We start from the raw sequence: 15,746 nt of genomic DNA on the forward strand, positions 1-15,746 counted from the left end.
CGGCTCCTTCCGTTGCCCACGTCCGCCCACCGCTCCATCTCCGGGCCGATCGGATTGCATCGCATCGCATCGCATTGCATCGCATCGCCGGGCTCCTCTTGACTGTCTTCACCTGCGCATCCACCGCCTCTGCTTCCCCTCCTCCATCGCCTCCGCGTCGGCTCCTCGGTCTCCAACTGCCCTTTCGCTCTGGGCTCGCATCTGCTCCATCCGCCAACTTCCGTCACCAACTCTCGGTCCCTGTCCGATCCGCCCTGCCTCCTGAGACATCTCTGCCAAGAGCCACCTGTCCTCCATGGAACAAGAGTATATCGATGTGGTGATTGCCCTTCACAACTATACCTCCCAGGAGCCGTCCTGCCTCTCCTTCCGCCGGGGCGACATCATCTATGTCTGCGCCCAGGATCCCTCTGGCTGGTGGGACGGCGCTCTCCAGGACGGCCAGAAGGGTTGGTTCCCTTCCAACTATGTCAAGAAATACGTCCCACAGGTCAGGAGCTGATGCTGCTTGCGGACATTCTGCGTCCGGGGGCTGGCGGAGGAGCGGGTCTTGGGATTGGGATTGGGATTGGGATTGGGGTTGGGTCGGGTCCGGCTCGGTTGGGTGGGTGGGGGGAGGAGGGACAACAATCCGCCAACGTGCCGCTTTCCGCCGCTGGAAAGGAGCGGCCTGGCCAGCATCGGACGGCCCTTCGATGGCCATCAAGAGCGCTGGGATTGCCGACTCAGCCCAAGGACGCAGTGGCACTCTCCTCGATGATGTTGCCCCTGTACCGGCCTTCCCCTCCCCTTCCAATCATGATGTCGCTCTCTTCCACACGATCTATGACTGCACGACTTGCTTTGCTGTCGCTTCTCTGGGCACCCTCACTCTATTGCTCATATACCTTCGGGTCCTGGCTTTTGGTCCTGGCTTTTGGTCCTGGCTTTTGGTCCTGGAGCTGGTCCTGGTCGTTTGGTCAACTGCCGTCGGGGTTTCATATCCATCTGTCCTGACGCCATCTTCCCGAACGCAACATGCAACATGTAGCAGGCAGCCCCTCAGAGGTCCAACTCCAACCAAGTCGAGGCCGTCACCCAGCAAATGTCGCAGATGATCATGGAGGCCCAGAACTTGGGTCAGGAGGACGACGGCGGCGAGTTTCCCCAGCGAACGCTCTCCTCTGACAGCAAATCCAAGGTCTTGGACATTCCTCAGACCCCGACCCTGGGCGCGCACGCCACGACTTATGTGAGCCCGATTGCTGCGGCGGCCACGCCCCTGGCAAACCCTGCGGCCACTGGAGCCGTGCAGGTAATGTCCCTCGCCTGTCGATCAGCATCGCGCTTTTGTGGATCGCCCGGTGGCATCTATCGCCCGTCGGCCCTTGCCATCGGCCTTGCCATCAGCTGCATCGACCTTGCGTCTCGACACCTGCCCAAAGCCGTCCTGCGTCGATATCGTGTGCCTCTCTTCGCTACCGACTGTTGCTTGCGGGTCGACTGTTTCTCGCGGATCTGCCCCTAACCATCCATATCAACGTCTCTGGGTCGGCCGCGGATAGCTCCCCCCCTTTTGGGGACGAAAGACAACTCCCCAAGGCGTCGAGTACTATTTCAATGTCCAGACCAATCGCACCACCTTTGACTTGCAAGAGGTTCTCCAATCGGTACGTGCCGCGATGCTCTCTCGGTTGGGAACCGCCGTCGGCTGGGAACCCTGCCTTGGACCACCATCGTACCAACCGCGTGGGTTGCAATCGCATTTCGCTCTGCCTTTGCCAATCGCGCAGCTAACAAACAGCTCTGTGCTCATGACACGAACAGCAAGTCAGCAAGCGCCGCTCCCAGGTCATTCTCAACGATGTGCGCCGGTCCTCCAACACACTTGAAGCCGTGCCCGAGAACGTCGCCGTGGCCATGATCACCAGCACGGGCCAGCCTGTGTCCCAGTCTCCGATCCCCGAAACCTCGCGCCAGCACTCGTGGATCCCTGGTCCTCAGTCCCTGATCGACGGCCAGGCGCCGCTCACCTGGGAGCTCCTGGTCGACAACATCCTGCGAGCCATCTCGGACCTCAACTACTCCACAAAGTCCAACAACAAGGCTCTCTATGTCAGCCAGACCAACCAGGTCGTCCGCGCCATCCGCGACATGCTCGCGGCGTCGGGAACCATCAACAAGAACTCGGTGGTGATGCAGAACAACCGCCAGCTCCGCACCCATCACCAACAGATCCTCACGTCGCTCTCGAGACTGGTTCTGGCTGCGAAGGTTGCCTCGGGCCTCTGGCCTCCCCCAGACGCCGTCGGCAAGCTGCGCCACATGGCTGGCCAAGTGCTCATGGCCATCCGCCACTTTGTCTCCACCGCCAAGGAGCTGCCGCTCGAGCTGCAGCCCATCCGCCAGTACATTGTCGATGACTTTGATGTCCGCGGCGCCGAGCTCTCCGAGTCCGAGTTTGTCAATCGGCTGGACCAGAGCTCCGAGTCGGCAATCACGTCGATCGCCCGCCTGGTCAACATGATGACCCAGAACAACCGGGTCAGCAGCGTCCTGATCGACCAGGTTCGCATGGCCGTGACCGAGATTGGTCAGTTCCTGTCCCTGATCGAAGACATCAGGATCGTCAACCCGGACGAGGCCCACGACGACGTCCTGACCCAGTTCCAGTACAAGAAGGATATCTTGTACGCTGTTGTCAACGACATGGTTGCTGCCGCGCGCGCCGCCATGGACAGCTTTGCGCCCCCGAACGCCGTGGTGATCTTGTTTGAATGCTCATCGGTTGTGCTCCAAACCCTCGACGATCTACTGATCACCACCAAGCTCGTCGTCGACCAGCGCGAGCTGATCGAGCAGCGCAACTTGCAAATCGATGCTGAGTATCTGGAGCAGGAGGACGACTCTGAGCTGAGCCAGCTCCAGCGCAGGGCCATGTCCCTGACTTTTCCGGCCAACCCTGTCAAGGCACCGCAGGGCACTGCTCCATCGCGCACCTCTGCCCCAGCAACCTTCAACCCTTACCAGCAGCACGTCCGCACTCCGTCGGACAGCCAGCGACCTGCCTCGACGGGTACGCCGGCCAAGCCTGTCGATGCCTCCACGGTGGCGCCACCGCGCGACAACTCGAAGCGCATCTCGGGCGAGCCGTTGAATGCAGCCAAGCTCTCGAAGGGCGTTGGTGATGAAGTCGCTGGCCCCAATATGGGTCGTCGCGGCAGCTTGGATGTAAGTGTTGTCTCGTGTGTGTGTGTCTATGACTGCTCTGCTCCTCTGTCATGCGACACAATCGTCGAGTGAAGAATCCGTGCACGAGGAGCCGGAATCGCCTGCGGTGCGCCGTCCCTTTGTGTTGGACCCAACAGCCACCGCTGAGCGCCTCGGTGTTGAGTCCGTGCTGTCTTTTTCTCTGTAGCCCACGAGCGACAAGTGGTACCTGTCGTACGACTACTCTCCCCACGAGCTGTCCCACACCCCCGACGGCCAGATCAACGGCGGAACCCTCAAGGCCCTGGTGGAGCGCCTCACCATCCACGACATCCGAGTCGACTCCAACTTTTCCAACTGCTTCCTGATGATGCTGCATTCCTTTACCACGCCCGAAGAGCTCCTCGAAACACTGATTGCCCGATTCCGCATCCAGCCACCGCCTAACTTGTCGCCAGAGGATACCAAGATCTGGACAGAGAAGAAGGCCACCCCCATCCGCATTCGGTGAGTGTCCGCGGGCTTTTTCGGAAGACTCTTCGCAGTGGAACACGTCACTGATTCTATCGGGCTCGATGCAGTGTCTTTAATGCGCTGAAGCTGTGGCTCGAAAAGTACTGGTCGGACGACTTTGACAAGCCCATCTTGCCAAAGCTCCAAGAGTTCCTGTCGGCTCCGGGCGAGGGTGTCAGCATCCCCATGCCCGCGCGCCTGAGCGAACTGGTGAACGAGCGCGTAAGTATCGACGGCGATGCTCCGCCTCCCACGACAGAGTACATGTCGACGTAAAAAGGCGCTCTGGGCTACACCCTTGCTCGTGTTGCCGCCGCCACGCCTGTTTCCCTTTGTCCAACTGACGCATCCCCACCGGCACATATATAGACGAAGGGATCGGGGCTCCAACGGCTGGTTTCCAAACGTGCCGTCAATGCCAGCGATTGCCCTGCTGTCAAGCTCCCGAGCAACCTCCGCCGCTTCACCACGATCGACATCCCTCCTGTCGAGATAGCCCGCCAGATGACTCTCATCGCCAACCGCACATTCTGCGAGATCGAGCCCATCGAGCTCCTCAACCAGGAGTGGCAAAAGAAGCAAAACAGCGTGGCCACCCACGTCTTGGCCATGAGCCGCATGTCGAACAGGGTGCGTTCCATGACTAACGCCACCACCACCACCACCGCTGCTGCTGCTGCTGCGCTGCTGTCGCTCCACACGCAGCTGTCATCTCTATACGAGACTCTGGGCTCAGAATGCTGACGTCGAGCGGCGCGCGGTCTTGTGTTTCTGATGATGACGTCTAGATTACCTCGTGGATTGTCGAGAGTATCCTGTCCGAAACTGATTTGAAGAAACGCGGAAAGCTCGTCAACCACTTTGTTTTGGTCGGAGAGGTGGGTGTCCTTCCCCGAGGCTTGTGTCGGACTGTGATCAGTGCCACTGCGACTCCAGTCTGTTTCTCACCCGTTTGTATGTGGCTGCGCTATACCCGTCGCTCTTTCTCTCTCGCTCTCTCAACGCTTCCAACCCCAGCAATGCCTGGCGCTGCAGAACTACGACAGCCTGATGGCCATTCTCGTGGCTCTGCAGTCCTCCACCATCAGCCGCCTGAAGCGCACGTGGGACCAGCTTCCGCCCAAGTCGAAGCAGCTCTTTGATGATCTCAAGCTGTCGATTGACATGAGCCGCAACTACGCCGACTATCGCGCCACGATCCGCAACGCCATCACCCCTTGCCTGCCGTTTGTGGGTGTGTATCTGTCCGATCTTGTCTTTATCGAGGACGGCAACCCCAAGCTCCGAAACAACGGCACCCTCCTGAACTTTGACAAATACGCCAAGCTCTACAAGGTCATCCTGGAGATCCAGCGCTTCCAGCAGCCGTACATGCTCATGGAGGTAACCGAGATTCAGGAATTCCTCAACAATGCCATCGAGCTCAGCGGCCGCCAGAACGAGGAGCAGCTCTACGAAATCTCGCTCCTTCTGGAGCCTCGAGAGAACTCGGACCGTGGCGACGATGCCCAGCGCGAGCTTCAGAACAAGATCCGACTTCTCGAAGATGCCGGTCTGATTTAATCCGAGCAACAGGAGAAGGAGGAGGAGGATACGGAAGTGGAAGTCGAGGTGGTGGGGAAGGAGCTTTGTTGCCCTTATACTTGAAATCCTTTCGCCCCCCCCCTCTCACGATGGAGCTTCTGCACGGCCATGTACAATATGATCCTGTGACTGCACGGTGGTGTTGATCAGCACGAACGTTCGCCTGACCGCCGCTTTGGAATGTGGCTCATGGTGTCGATAAGCTGATCCTGGACGTCTGGTGCTTTGCTAGTGGGATGGCCAGTGACACAGCGGCTGAGCCGGCCAATATTCTCTCCCCTCTTCTTTCTTCCACTTCCCTTGCAATTTACTATTCTCTCTCTCTCTCTCTCCCACTCTTTCGATTGCCTTTCCATTTCGCTACCTAAATCGTTAATTAGTTGATCCATCCTTACCATTATCGTTCGCTCGCCTCTGCTTTCTTTCCCATGTGTCTCTTGCTCTCTTTGCTCTCGATCTTTTGGATGGCACGCATTTGTCCGTTCCTCCATGCTCAGGCCGCTCTAGTCTCTCCATCGCGAATGCATTTCCCGCTTCCATCTGTATTCCTATTTCTTTTTCTTTGCCCAAGCTTGTTTCGGCTGTGTTTGCCCCTCTCCATCCTCTCCATCCTCTCCTCCTGCATTCGTTAAACGAGGCTTCGGATCTTGAGTCAAATCTGCTCAATACAGTCTCTCCGGACAAAGAATGGTGTCAATAGCGAGTGACTATGCATGGCCGTTGGTCTGTTCAATGGATTTGGAACCGGGAAGGACTGGGTGCAGGCGTGGAATTGCTTACATCGTTTCCAAATGAAATGGGACTCCCTGTTTTTGAGCCAGGACAGTGTTTTTATCTGGAACCTGAATACACCCACCACTCATCGCATTCATGGCCAAGCACAGCACCATCTTGATATCGAGAAACCACACATTGTCCGGAGCTGTGTAAGCTGCCATACGCTGTGGGATCGAGACATCAATGCCTCACGGAACATGATCTCGGTATGCCAGTCGATCATCGCCACAGGAGATCGACCGAGTGTATTCAAGACCATGCTCCCGAAACCAACCAAAACAAAGAGATTGCCAACCAAGACGGGAAACAATCTCACGGCTTGCTCGCTGGGGCCTTCAGATATCTGAAGCCAGAAAGGGAAAGTGTCCCGTTTATTTCTGGATAGACTCTGCAACTCGCCAACGATGGTCATAGTGACAGCCAGTTTTGGCTGGGAATGTGCTTCTACTGTGGCTGGGAAGTATCGCAGAGCTACATGACGGCATTCGAGTGGTTCGGCAAGTCAGCAAACCAAGGCAATTCATCCGGACAACGAATGGTTGGCGGATCCTTCCACTTTAGACACGGAGTCACCAAGGTCTGCACCAAGGCCGTCGAGTGGTATCGCAAGTCCGCCGAGGGGGTTAATGGATATGGACAACTTTGCCTCGGCGCCTGGTATTATTATGGCTAGTGTGTCACTAAGGACACCGACGTTGCTGCCTTTTGGCTTCGCCAGTCCGCCGACCAGGGCCATCAACGACCCATCAACTGTCTCATGAGGCACGGCAAGTAGCCATGATCCTCGGATCCTGTCGAGTGCCACTTCCTGCCACCATATCAATGCAGCCATGATAGGCAACAAGTACCGGCTTAACTATGAGTGTGGGTGGTCCTGCCTCTGTGACCCACAGGGCACACCACTGTTCCGCCGCCCCGCAGGCGTTGTCCACCATAGGATCCATCATGGGCTCAGCTCTGTGGGTCGTGGTAACCTCCCTCCTTGGCATCGGATTCCTCGCGATCATCAAGAACGAAAGGCCGGAAGAGACGTCGCTCATGCAACACGTCTTGGTCCTGTAACATCTGCAAGCTTAAACGAGAAGAAACGGGACGCCGAGCCGACGCAGCCCATCTTCCGATGCTGGCAAGCTGAGCCAGTGCGGCCTTGTCTGCTGGCTGACACTCGACGCCGCCCTCGCACGAAATACAGGGGCGAGGCGCCATCCAACCATCGCACGCCAAATTTGCCTCTGGTGCCAGACGGCGGCCATGTGTAGGAGTTTGGCTGCCTCGCCGCCGGGCCGCGCCAAGGGCCGATTCGATGATTGGTGAGATTGAGCCTGCTGGCCAATTGGTCCGACTGCTCGCCTCGGGGAGAGATTTCACAAGATATGCAAAGGACGCCTCGATAGACAGAGCTGATGAGGCAATGGCGGCAACACCTGTTCCATGGCGACTGCGGATCGAGAGCCGTTGCTCGTGTGCGTTCTGTCCCGATAGAGGATAAGCAAATTTGATGCCTGGCTTGGCGAATAAATTGCTGCCATTCGGGCCGGCCCTCCCAGCTCATCACAGCAGCAAGACCCGCGTGAAATCGACAGGATGATGCTGCACACCCTCCCGACCGTCTTGGCTCTCGGCGCCCTGGCCGCCGTTGTCAACAGTGCATTTACTCCCGCAACCTACTATGACATTATCGAGGTACCGTTTGTGCCCTCCCAGCCGGCCAGGATCCGAAATGCTCAGGGCCGTCGACCTCATCGCTGCTACTGTACTGATTCACCCTTCCATCTCGAAATTGTTACAGGACATGCTAATCGGTATGGCATGGCGTTTGCATGCGTGTAGCGCTGTCGGAGAGCTTGAGCGCCGCTGTGATGATCGTGTCTCCACTAACTCACTTGAACCAACAGACCCTCGCTCGGGCTATGGGGCCGTCGGAATTTTCATCCAGTATGTGTTTTCACTGTGCGCGAGGCTGCTTTGACGATCGTCATTGAGATGATGCAAGAACATTGTCCATGTGTATTGAGGCACGGACTCTAACCGACTTGGCTTGCTTATCGCTGACTAGGACCTGTGACGACAACCTTGGCATTGTTAACCCCGGAGGCCCAGGCCCAACTAACCCCACAAACGATATTGTTGCCAACGCTCCCGAATGGGTGAGTGTCGTTGTAATCCGATGCGTCTTGGTACTTCCAAGGCATCCCAGGGCAATCCATGGCTCCCAGTGTGGCATACTCACTCCGTATCGATTTCTCTAAACCTCAGATCCGCACCCTCTTCCACGACTGTGCCAGTTATGATGCTAGCACCGGCACTGGCGGATGCGATGCATCTGTCCAGTTTGAGACCACTCGACCCGAGAATGTTGGCTCGGCCATTCGCGACACGATCGGCCTGCTGCCCAAGCCCGTCGGCATCTCGTGTAAGACCGCTGAGTGGCATACTGAATCCCCTAGTCGATCCAGGCGGTTGCGTTGCAGTGCCGGCTTGTCGGCTGTCCATGATAGACTATCATACAGTGATGGAATAGTCCAACTCATGTGCCCCATGGAATGCTCATCAACTCATGCATCTTTGTTGAAACGGCATCAGTCGCCGACGTCCTCGTCGTTGCTGCGGTTGCGTCTATCAAGGTCTGTGGCGGCCCGACTGTGCCGGTTCGCTTCGGCCGCATCGACGCCACGACTGCCAACAATCCTGCTTTCAACGTCCCGAGAACGTCACCACTCACACCAATCAGTTCTCGCGCATGGGCTTTACCAAGCAAGAGGTAAGCATTTCCTTCATTTGACCCTCTATCGTGCTTCGAATATCCAATACATCGGCTGACTCGAGTGTGTGGGTTCCATCTCTATCGACGGCTAGATGATCAGCCTGATTGCCTGTGGACACACTGTGGGACGAGTCCATGGTGTCGACAAACCCGAGTTGGTCAAGGGACAGCCCACCGTGCCCTTCGATCATACTCCCTTTGTTTTCGACAACGACGTGGCCGTGAGCTACCTAAACAGCACCACCCCCAACGCTCTTGTCAACGGACCCACTGCCGCCCAGCGATCTGACTTTGACATCTTCAACTCGGATGGAAACGCGACCATGATTGGGTAGGTCATTGAGCGTAACAGCACATTAGACTCTCAGAAAGCACTTACCCTCGGTTGCTGCCGGAGCCGCAGTGGTTATCCCGTGGTCACGATTCTGGCCCTGGATGCTGCGTCGCTGCTCTCCTCTGACCTTGGGTCACCCATGCGCTATCATGCGCCCCACCACTCAAGTGCTGACTCTGACTCTCGATATGACCCCCAAGATTCGCAAGCAATCCCGCGAGTTTTATGGATGCGTGCGCCGCCGTCTTCCAGAAGCTCACCGAGCGAGTGCCCAGCAACGTCCAACTCGGCCCTGTGCTCAAATTCCGCACCACTCGCTTCAGCGATCTCACGGTCGAAGCCAATAGCACCACATCGCAGGGCTTTGGTGGTCGTCTCAAGGTCTTCTTTCCCACCAAGAACAATGCACCCAATGTCACCGGTGCCGAGCTGCGCTACCTCGACAAGGACGGCCAGTTCGTCTCCAGCCAGATCCTTAATCTAGGTGCACCTCATCCATCCAATGCCAACATTGACAGTCCCTATGGCATCTTTTCGTGGATTGCCTTCAACTTGAATGTACCTGTCGGTCCCTCTGTTGTAAGTTTTTTGCAACTGTAGTGCTCCAGTGGTAGACCCCTCATCACAGAGGTTTCTCATCGCAGTGGGACAACCGAGTTGCTTAGCCGCGACGGTCGATGTCAAGCTACTGCGCAAGCCCGGCCGCTGTTGCCCGAGTTTCTTGTATAGCATTCACGTCATTCACCATATCCCCTGGACGCCGACCACAGAGCTTGTACTGGGCCACCGCTACTCTCTCGAACGGCACCGTCGTCTACACCAACACGACCGCCGCTGATCTGGCTATCGCCAAGCAGCCCACCAACCCGGTTTACTCGTCGATTTCCATCAGCACTGCCCACAGCGGATATGGCGCCAACGGTGATACCTACCAGCTTGGCGAAACCAGTCCCAGCCATTTTGTCACCGTCGGCATGACCACCGATCTGCCCGAAAGCTTCAACGGCGCCAACCTGACCTTTACGTGAGTATCTCTGTAATTACTGCGCGTCTATCCTGCGATCGCCATCTCTGACACAGCGGCTGTTTGTGGTCCATTGTGCCACTGACATGACATTCTGAATCCCTCTCATATGCAGTATCGCTCTGCGCTCGACCCAGTCCGTGTCAACCTATGGTGTCGACACTGGTATCTCGGTCTTCCGTCTCGGCCGCCTCGGATACTCGTTCAGGATTCCCAATGGCGTTCCAGTCGGAACCTACCAAGTGACTGCTACGCTTGCGGGCTCTGCTGTTCGTATCGGCGACGCTGCTGCCCAGAACAACCTGGTAGTCACCGACTCGACCGTTATCACCGTCGTCAACCCTGCTATCACCACCACTACCACCACTACCACCACCTCAGCTTCTCCCAGCAGCACCTCTGCCTCAATTGTCCTTGGCGGTCCATGCACCAAGGTCGCTTCCTATGGCTGCGATGTGAATACTCCCACGATGATTCTCACTTGCGACAGCACCCTTCACTGGGCCTATTCCAACACCTGCCCCAGCCCGACCAAGTGCGCGATCAACGGCGGCTGGGTTGGCTGTCTTTGAGCGGCTTTGTCCCAAGTGCTTCAACACCATCGGGTACGCTTTCTATGAATCCCTGATCGATCTTTGTCGGCAGCCATCCGACTAAATCCGCATCGGCGTTCCAACGAGTCGCCACTGTATGCAGCGAGCCTTTATTGAGCCATACAATACACATCATCGAGGCTGATAAGCTCAACGTTCATGAGCAAGGAAATATGGTGGGGATCCGAAAACGCACATGATGCTTTCGCTATGGCCAGGAGCGCAGCCAATCGGGCCTTGGCGAATTGAGGTGGGCTTACGGACGGCACCATCATAATTAGAGGATGTGCTGCCTACGAGGGGGCACTGACTCGCTTGAATATGAACCGATACGCGTGACGGGTGCTTGATAAACTGTTTTTGCTGCATTTCACGAAGGATGGCACAAATTTGCTTCGCCGAGACTGATGCCCAAGGAGTTCCGTACCTCGGAGCCATCGTCGACATCAACGGCTTCAGGATGGACCGCCAGATCCAGAACCTCACCCACAAGGCTAGAGGTGCCGCCGACAAGCTGGTGAAGCACGGAATGAGCCTGGGCCGATACTCGGCCAAGACGGTGACGAGGGTGTTCAAGACCTTCGTTCGGCCCATGCTCGAGTATGGACTGACCCTCGAAGTGCTCACGAAGCAGCAAGCCGTGATACTCAGACGAGCACAGATGCACTGTCTGACTCGACTCTTCAGAGTGGTGCGGAACACATCCTATGGAGCGATGCACCTCGGATGCGGACTCATCACCCTGTTCAATCCAGGCGTTGAAATTCCAACCGAGAAAGAGAAAGAAATGGGCCTGTCGGCTCTCCATTCGCTCTTTCTTCAACCTTTCCTGAGATATCAAACTGCAAGCAGCGACTGGGCACAAGATCTTGAGCGGCATCTGGAGCCGTGTCCGGAGCATCGTCAACATTTTGGTCGAAAGGATCAGGACCAGCTGTCGGTATGATGTCGGTGTGGCTTTCTTTGGCTGCACCCCAGACCATGACCTCATCACTGAGTTGTCCACAATCCCCTGAGGTGTGTTATATATACTGATATATTGATGTGCCAGAGCAATCCGATACACCGAGGCGTTGTACTAGTAGGTCATTTCATACTGCCACATAAACGAACCCAAGATTTGCTCCGGGAAAGCGGCCGCAGCACGATGCATCAACAGAGCGCTATCGATGAATCCACTACTACTCAAGCACCACCCAGGTTGTTCTCTTCTTCAACCGGCCTTACTTCCGTCACCATCTGGACTGAGGCTGATCGATGATAGTGTGATGAAGCGAGGACTTCATCCAGATACGCTCAGTTGCGGTGAATCAGCTCCTCAGTCGGGCCGACTAACTCATCGAATATTGATTGCGGCATGCCGCTGCATCTCAATTTCTGGAGCAGAGGCATGCGTGGGAGTCCTTCGATCGATCGCAAATTCGTGCATGAGTATAGATTCAGTTCCAAGAGCCTCATCAGGGACGCAGGGAATCCCTCGAGCGACGTAAGCAAGGGACACAATACGTAGAGGATCTGAAGCGACGGCATACAGCTTGGCAGTCCACGGAGGTTGTAAAATGAACCATTCAGACACAGAATCTTCAATTTGGGTGTGTATGGAAAGCGATCAAGTGACTCGAGACTTGACGAGTACGACATATGGAGCTCTTCAAGCGAGCTGATGTGATTCAGGGGTATGTCCAAGGTCTTCAGTCCCCTGGGAGTTATCAGTTTTCTCAAGTTGGGGAGATAAGGAATCTCCTTGAGCGACGCAAGCTCAGAACAGCTTGAGAGATCAATGCTTTGAAGCGAGCAGAGGATCCTGGGCAGTCCTTGCAGGCTCCGTATCAGTGGAGGCAGTATCAATGTTGTCAATTTGGGCATCTCGGGCATTCCCTTGAGCGACGTTAGCCGAGCGCAATCACTTATATCCAAATGCATGAGGGACGGAAGCACTGGCGGCAGTCCTTGAAGATCCTCAACATCTGCCCTGAGAGTGAGCTTTTCGAGTAAATGCATCTCGGGCATGCCTCTGAGAGACTTGAGACTATTCCAGCCGATCTCCAAGTGCTTTATATAATCGAATCTTGGTGGCATTCCCACTAGACACTCGGCTTTACTGTCCCTCCAGACCATCTTTTCTGCCGTTTGGTCGATGCGCAGTATATAGTTGCTCTCACGATGACAACTTTCAAGGGATTGAGAGTGGACTGTGACTTTCGTCAAGGGAGATTTCCAGTTCACCAGCCCTGTGGGAATCTCCAGCACAGACAGCATGGAGTCATAATCCAGAGCGTAGCATCCGATGTATGTTCTGCCTCGATCGATGCCCAGCAACTGAATATTCAATCCTGCTGATATATCCATTGCCGTGCGAGTGTCTCCTATTAGTTCATTAAAGTTCTCGTCTCCTGATGTCCTCAAGAAATGATCAAGGAGCTCGCTTGGTTCCTCCATATGCACATTGAGGCACTGGTTTGATAGGTTCGCCTCCGATAATGCATCGATGAATACCAGGCTCAGCAATGTCCAGAATTGGTGGAATGCTAGACGGACATTGTGCGATCGATCCTTCGCAGAACAACTCCTCCATTGGGGTGATTGTTGAAACCAATGGATGATATCAACAGCATTCTTCAGACAGATCGATTGAGGAAGCCGGATGTTCCTCAATCCCGGCATCGGTGGTCGTCGCTCGAGCGACATGAGTCGATCGCATGTCCACATGTTCAAGTCCGTGAGCGAGTCCAGTTGGCTTGGAAATCTATACAGGCTCTGGATGGATCTTGGAAGTCTGAGCTCATTCAATTTTCGCAACGGAGGAAACCCAACAAGAGATGTGATTCGACTGCAGCGGCTCAGATCCAACATCTCAAGCTGGCCAAAGTATTGATAAAGAGGTTCGATGTTCTCGATGAGTGGAGGGAGCCTCACTCTGATAACACTTGGTATCCGTGACAGTCCGTTGAGGCTCTGGATGTTCGCACACTCGGATAAATCGAGCAGAGTCAAGTTCGGCAAGGTATTCGGCATTCCTTCGAGAGTGGCAATATTGCACCGAATCGTCAGAGACTCGAGTTGTTGCATCTCGGGAAAGCCAGAAAAGTCCGTGACTTCGTTGGTTGAGTTATCAATGATGAGAGTTCTGATGCGGTGAGAGATCTCTGGCCAGTCGGAAAACACCGAGACTCCGCAGTCGACCAATCTGATACATGGCGCATGAGATGCATCTTGAAGAAAATACACTTCGTGTGGGAGGAGCTTGGACACTTGTTCGTCGGTGTGATATGGGTGATGATCGAATCGGACAATGTTCAGAAATAGTGCGTACGGGTTGTGTCCAATATTAATTATCCTGGAGCGTCTATATGACGGCAGCAACAAAATGGAACTGTCGAGTATTTTGAATTGGTCTTGTGGGCTAAGGGAGCGAAGGTCATCGGAAGACTCGAAAGATTCATTTCGGACCACCTCCAGATCGTAATTGGAGAATGGATACTGAAGACCTAAACCATACCTCTCGTGGTTGATGATGCACCGAAGCAATTCTGATCTGGCAGCTGCCCACCAGAGAGGCAGCTCCTTCTGATATGCCTCAAAGCTCGCTGGATATCCGTTCCTGCGTGTGAGGAAGAAGAAGACTCCCTGGAGGAAGTCGTTGGCATCGATGAATTCCTTGGTCCTGTTAAGAACATCGCAGAACTTGGCTCTCTTGGAGTTGGGAATAGATGCCCTGCCATCGATGTGAGACTGAACAACACGGAGCCTCCCATCTTCGGAAACGAGCGAGAGGATGTCCTTGTACTCTGGCGCCAGGCGAGGAAGGAGAGCCAGAGTCGCGATGCCGATGGTTGCGACAAAGGCATCGTTGCAGATCAAGATCGTGAGGATGTCGTGGGAGGCGAGTAAGGCACAAACGTGGCTGGGATAGCCGGAATGGGTGTTGCCGGGTGGACCGGTCTCGGCGACAGTATGTGGACTCGTATCGAGGCGGGCGATCTTGGCGGGACTGCTGTCTGTGAGATCACAGCCGAGGGTGCGTTTTTGAGACATGCTGGATTGGCTTGGCTTGGCGGATGGTGTGAGTGGGATGGGAACGAGGATGGCGGTTTTGTGCTTGGTCCGAGATGCTGCTTCGCTCTGGATACCCTGCTTCGCTTGCTGCGCAACAGTTCAGACATTCCGCTCGACAGCTCCGTCGCCATGTTGTCTGGTTGTCATGGTTCCCACGCCAGAGATTGTGTGAGGAGTTTGGCGGCAACATTCTGGACATGTGTGAAAGGCGCTGTGAAAGGTTGGTGAGGCATTGAACGAGGGTGGGTGAATACTCAAAACGGTGGCGAGGGTTTCAAGACGTCCATTCAGCCGATGATGGAGGATGGGCTGACCCTCGAGAATCCCAGCAAGGAGTGGCTATGGCACACAGCCGAACCCAGTCCAGCTGCAGAAGGAACTGATCCAAGGATCGGTCCTGAGCCCTCTGCTCTTCAGCGCCTTCATTGACGACCTCCCGAAACTCCTGAGGAGAGGGAGGAACGACCCTGACGACCACCCGCGGCATCAACATCCAGATCAACTCGCTGTGGTTTGCCGACGACGGCGCACTGATCTGCAGACCCGGACAAGCACAGAGATTGCTCGGACATCTGCGAACAGCACAGTATCGACAACAGATACAAGTTCTCGCCGCCCAAATGCGAAGTGATCTTCTCCGAGGGCAATCCTGAACGAGCAACCGGCCTCCGACTCTACGGCCAGCCGCTGCCCATGGCAAAGGAGTTCAAGTACCTCGGAGCCACCTTCGACGTCAACGGCCTCCAGATGGACCGACAGATCCAGAGGATGACGGCGACAGCCCAAGTAGTGGCTCAACGGATCGCAAAGCAAGGATACATCCTCGGCAACATGACCGCCAGATCGCTGGTGCGGGTCTACAAGACCTTTGTCCGACCGACGATGGAGTATGCCCTGTCCCTCGATCTGCTC

At 55.6% G+C, this 15,746-nt stretch overlaps 5 protein-coding genes across 5 annotated transcripts; 4 read left to right on the top strand and 1 right to left on the bottom strand.

Annotated features, from left to right (window-relative positions):
• The first annotated feature begins 199 nt into the window (after positions 1 to 199).
• Positions 200 to 5,490, top strand: BJ171DRAFT_89284 (ras guanine nucleotide exchange factor domain-containing protein). Its single transcript, XM_053115963.1, has 9 exons — positions 200 to 490; positions 1,034 to 1,294; positions 1,545 to 1,649; positions 1,807 to 3,210; positions 3,398 to 3,696; positions 3,771 to 3,924; positions 4,072 to 4,332; positions 4,491 to 4,580; positions 4,720 to 5,490. Exons 1-9 carry the CDS (start codon positions 296 to 298, stop codon positions 5,263 to 5,265), a joined length of 3,315 nt encoding a protein of 1,104 aa, XP_052966838.1. The 5' UTR covers positions 200 to 295; the 3' UTR covers positions 5,266 to 5,490.
• Positions 5,491 to 6,460: 970 nt separating this feature from the next.
• BJ171DRAFT_423887 (uncharacterized protein) lies at positions 6,461 to 6,736 on the top strand (the record flags this gene model as incomplete). Its single annotated transcript, XM_053107631.1, has 1 exon — positions 6,461 to 6,736. A coding segment is annotated over one exon (276 nt), but the record flags the coding sequence as incomplete, so codon positions are not given.
• A 272-nt stretch (positions 6,737 to 7,008) lies between these two features.
• Positions 7,009 to 9,162, top strand: BJ171DRAFT_581446 (heme peroxidase; the record flags this gene model as incomplete). Its single annotated transcript, XM_053114104.1, has 10 exons — positions 7,009 to 7,121; positions 7,256 to 7,318; positions 7,647 to 7,746; positions 7,853 to 7,865; positions 7,959 to 7,998; positions 8,120 to 8,210; positions 8,320 to 8,476; positions 8,647 to 8,687; positions 8,771 to 8,824; positions 8,920 to 9,162. The coding sequence occupies 10 exons, from the start codon at positions 7,009 to 7,011 to the stop codon at positions 9,160 to 9,162; spliced, it is 915 nt and encodes a 304-aa protein (XP_052966840.1).
• A 224-nt stretch (positions 9,163 to 9,386) lies between these two features.
• Positions 9,387 to 10,757, top strand: BJ171DRAFT_598795 (uncharacterized protein; the record flags this gene model as incomplete). The annotated part of the gene is made up of 3 exons (XM_053114872.1): positions 9,387 to 9,740; positions 9,932 to 10,185; positions 10,301 to 10,757. 3 exons carry the CDS (start codon positions 9,387 to 9,389, stop codon positions 10,755 to 10,757), a joined length of 1,065 nt encoding a protein of 354 aa, XP_052966841.1.
• Positions 10,758 to 11,771: 1,014 nt separating this feature from the next.
• BJ171DRAFT_89316 (uncharacterized protein) lies at positions 11,772 to 14,705 on the bottom strand. The gene is made up of 3 exons (XM_053115964.1): positions 14,278 to 14,705; positions 12,006 to 14,029; positions 11,772 to 11,790 (listed from the first exon to the last, which is right to left on the bottom strand). Exons 1-2 carry the CDS (start codon positions 14,624 to 14,626, stop codon positions 12,075 to 12,077), a joined length of 2,304 nt encoding a protein of 767 aa, XP_052966842.1. The 5' UTR covers positions 14,627 to 14,705; the 3' UTR covers positions 11,772 to 11,790; positions 12,006 to 12,074.
• Positions 14,706 to 15,746: the final 1,041 nt, after the last annotated feature.

The sequence above is a fragment of the Polychytrium aggregatum genome (genome assembly GCF_025602895.1).
Source record: "Polychytrium aggregatum strain JEL109 chromosome Unknown BJ171scaffold_17, whole genome shotgun sequence".
Lineage (NCBI taxonomy): Eukaryota > Fungi > Chytridiomycota > Chytridiomycetes > Polychytriales > Polychytrium > Polychytrium aggregatum.

Excerpts from the sequence above, each read along its gene's own strand:
- BJ171DRAFT_89284 (XM_053115963.1), top strand. The coding sequence starts at position 296 with ATGGAACAAGAGTATATCGATGTGGTGATTGCCCTTCACAACTATACC. Across the intron at positions 3,211-3,397 it reads GTCGTCGCGGCAGCTTGGAT|CCCACGAGCGACAAGTGGTA; the intron begins GTAAGTGTTGTC and ends TTTTCTCTGTAG. Across the intron at positions 3,925-4,071 it reads GCGAACTGGTGAACGAGCGC|ACGAAGGGATCGGGGCTCCA; the intron begins GTAAGTATCGAC and ends GCACATATATAG.
- BJ171DRAFT_89316 (XM_053115964.1), bottom strand. The coding sequence starts at position 14,626 with ATGCCTTTGTCGCAACCATCGGCATCGCGACTCTGGCTCTCCTTCCTC. Across the intron at positions 14,030-14,277 it reads TGCATCATCAACCACGAGAG|TGTCCAAGCTCCTCCCACAC; the intron begins GTATGGTTTAGG and ends CCGACGAACAAG.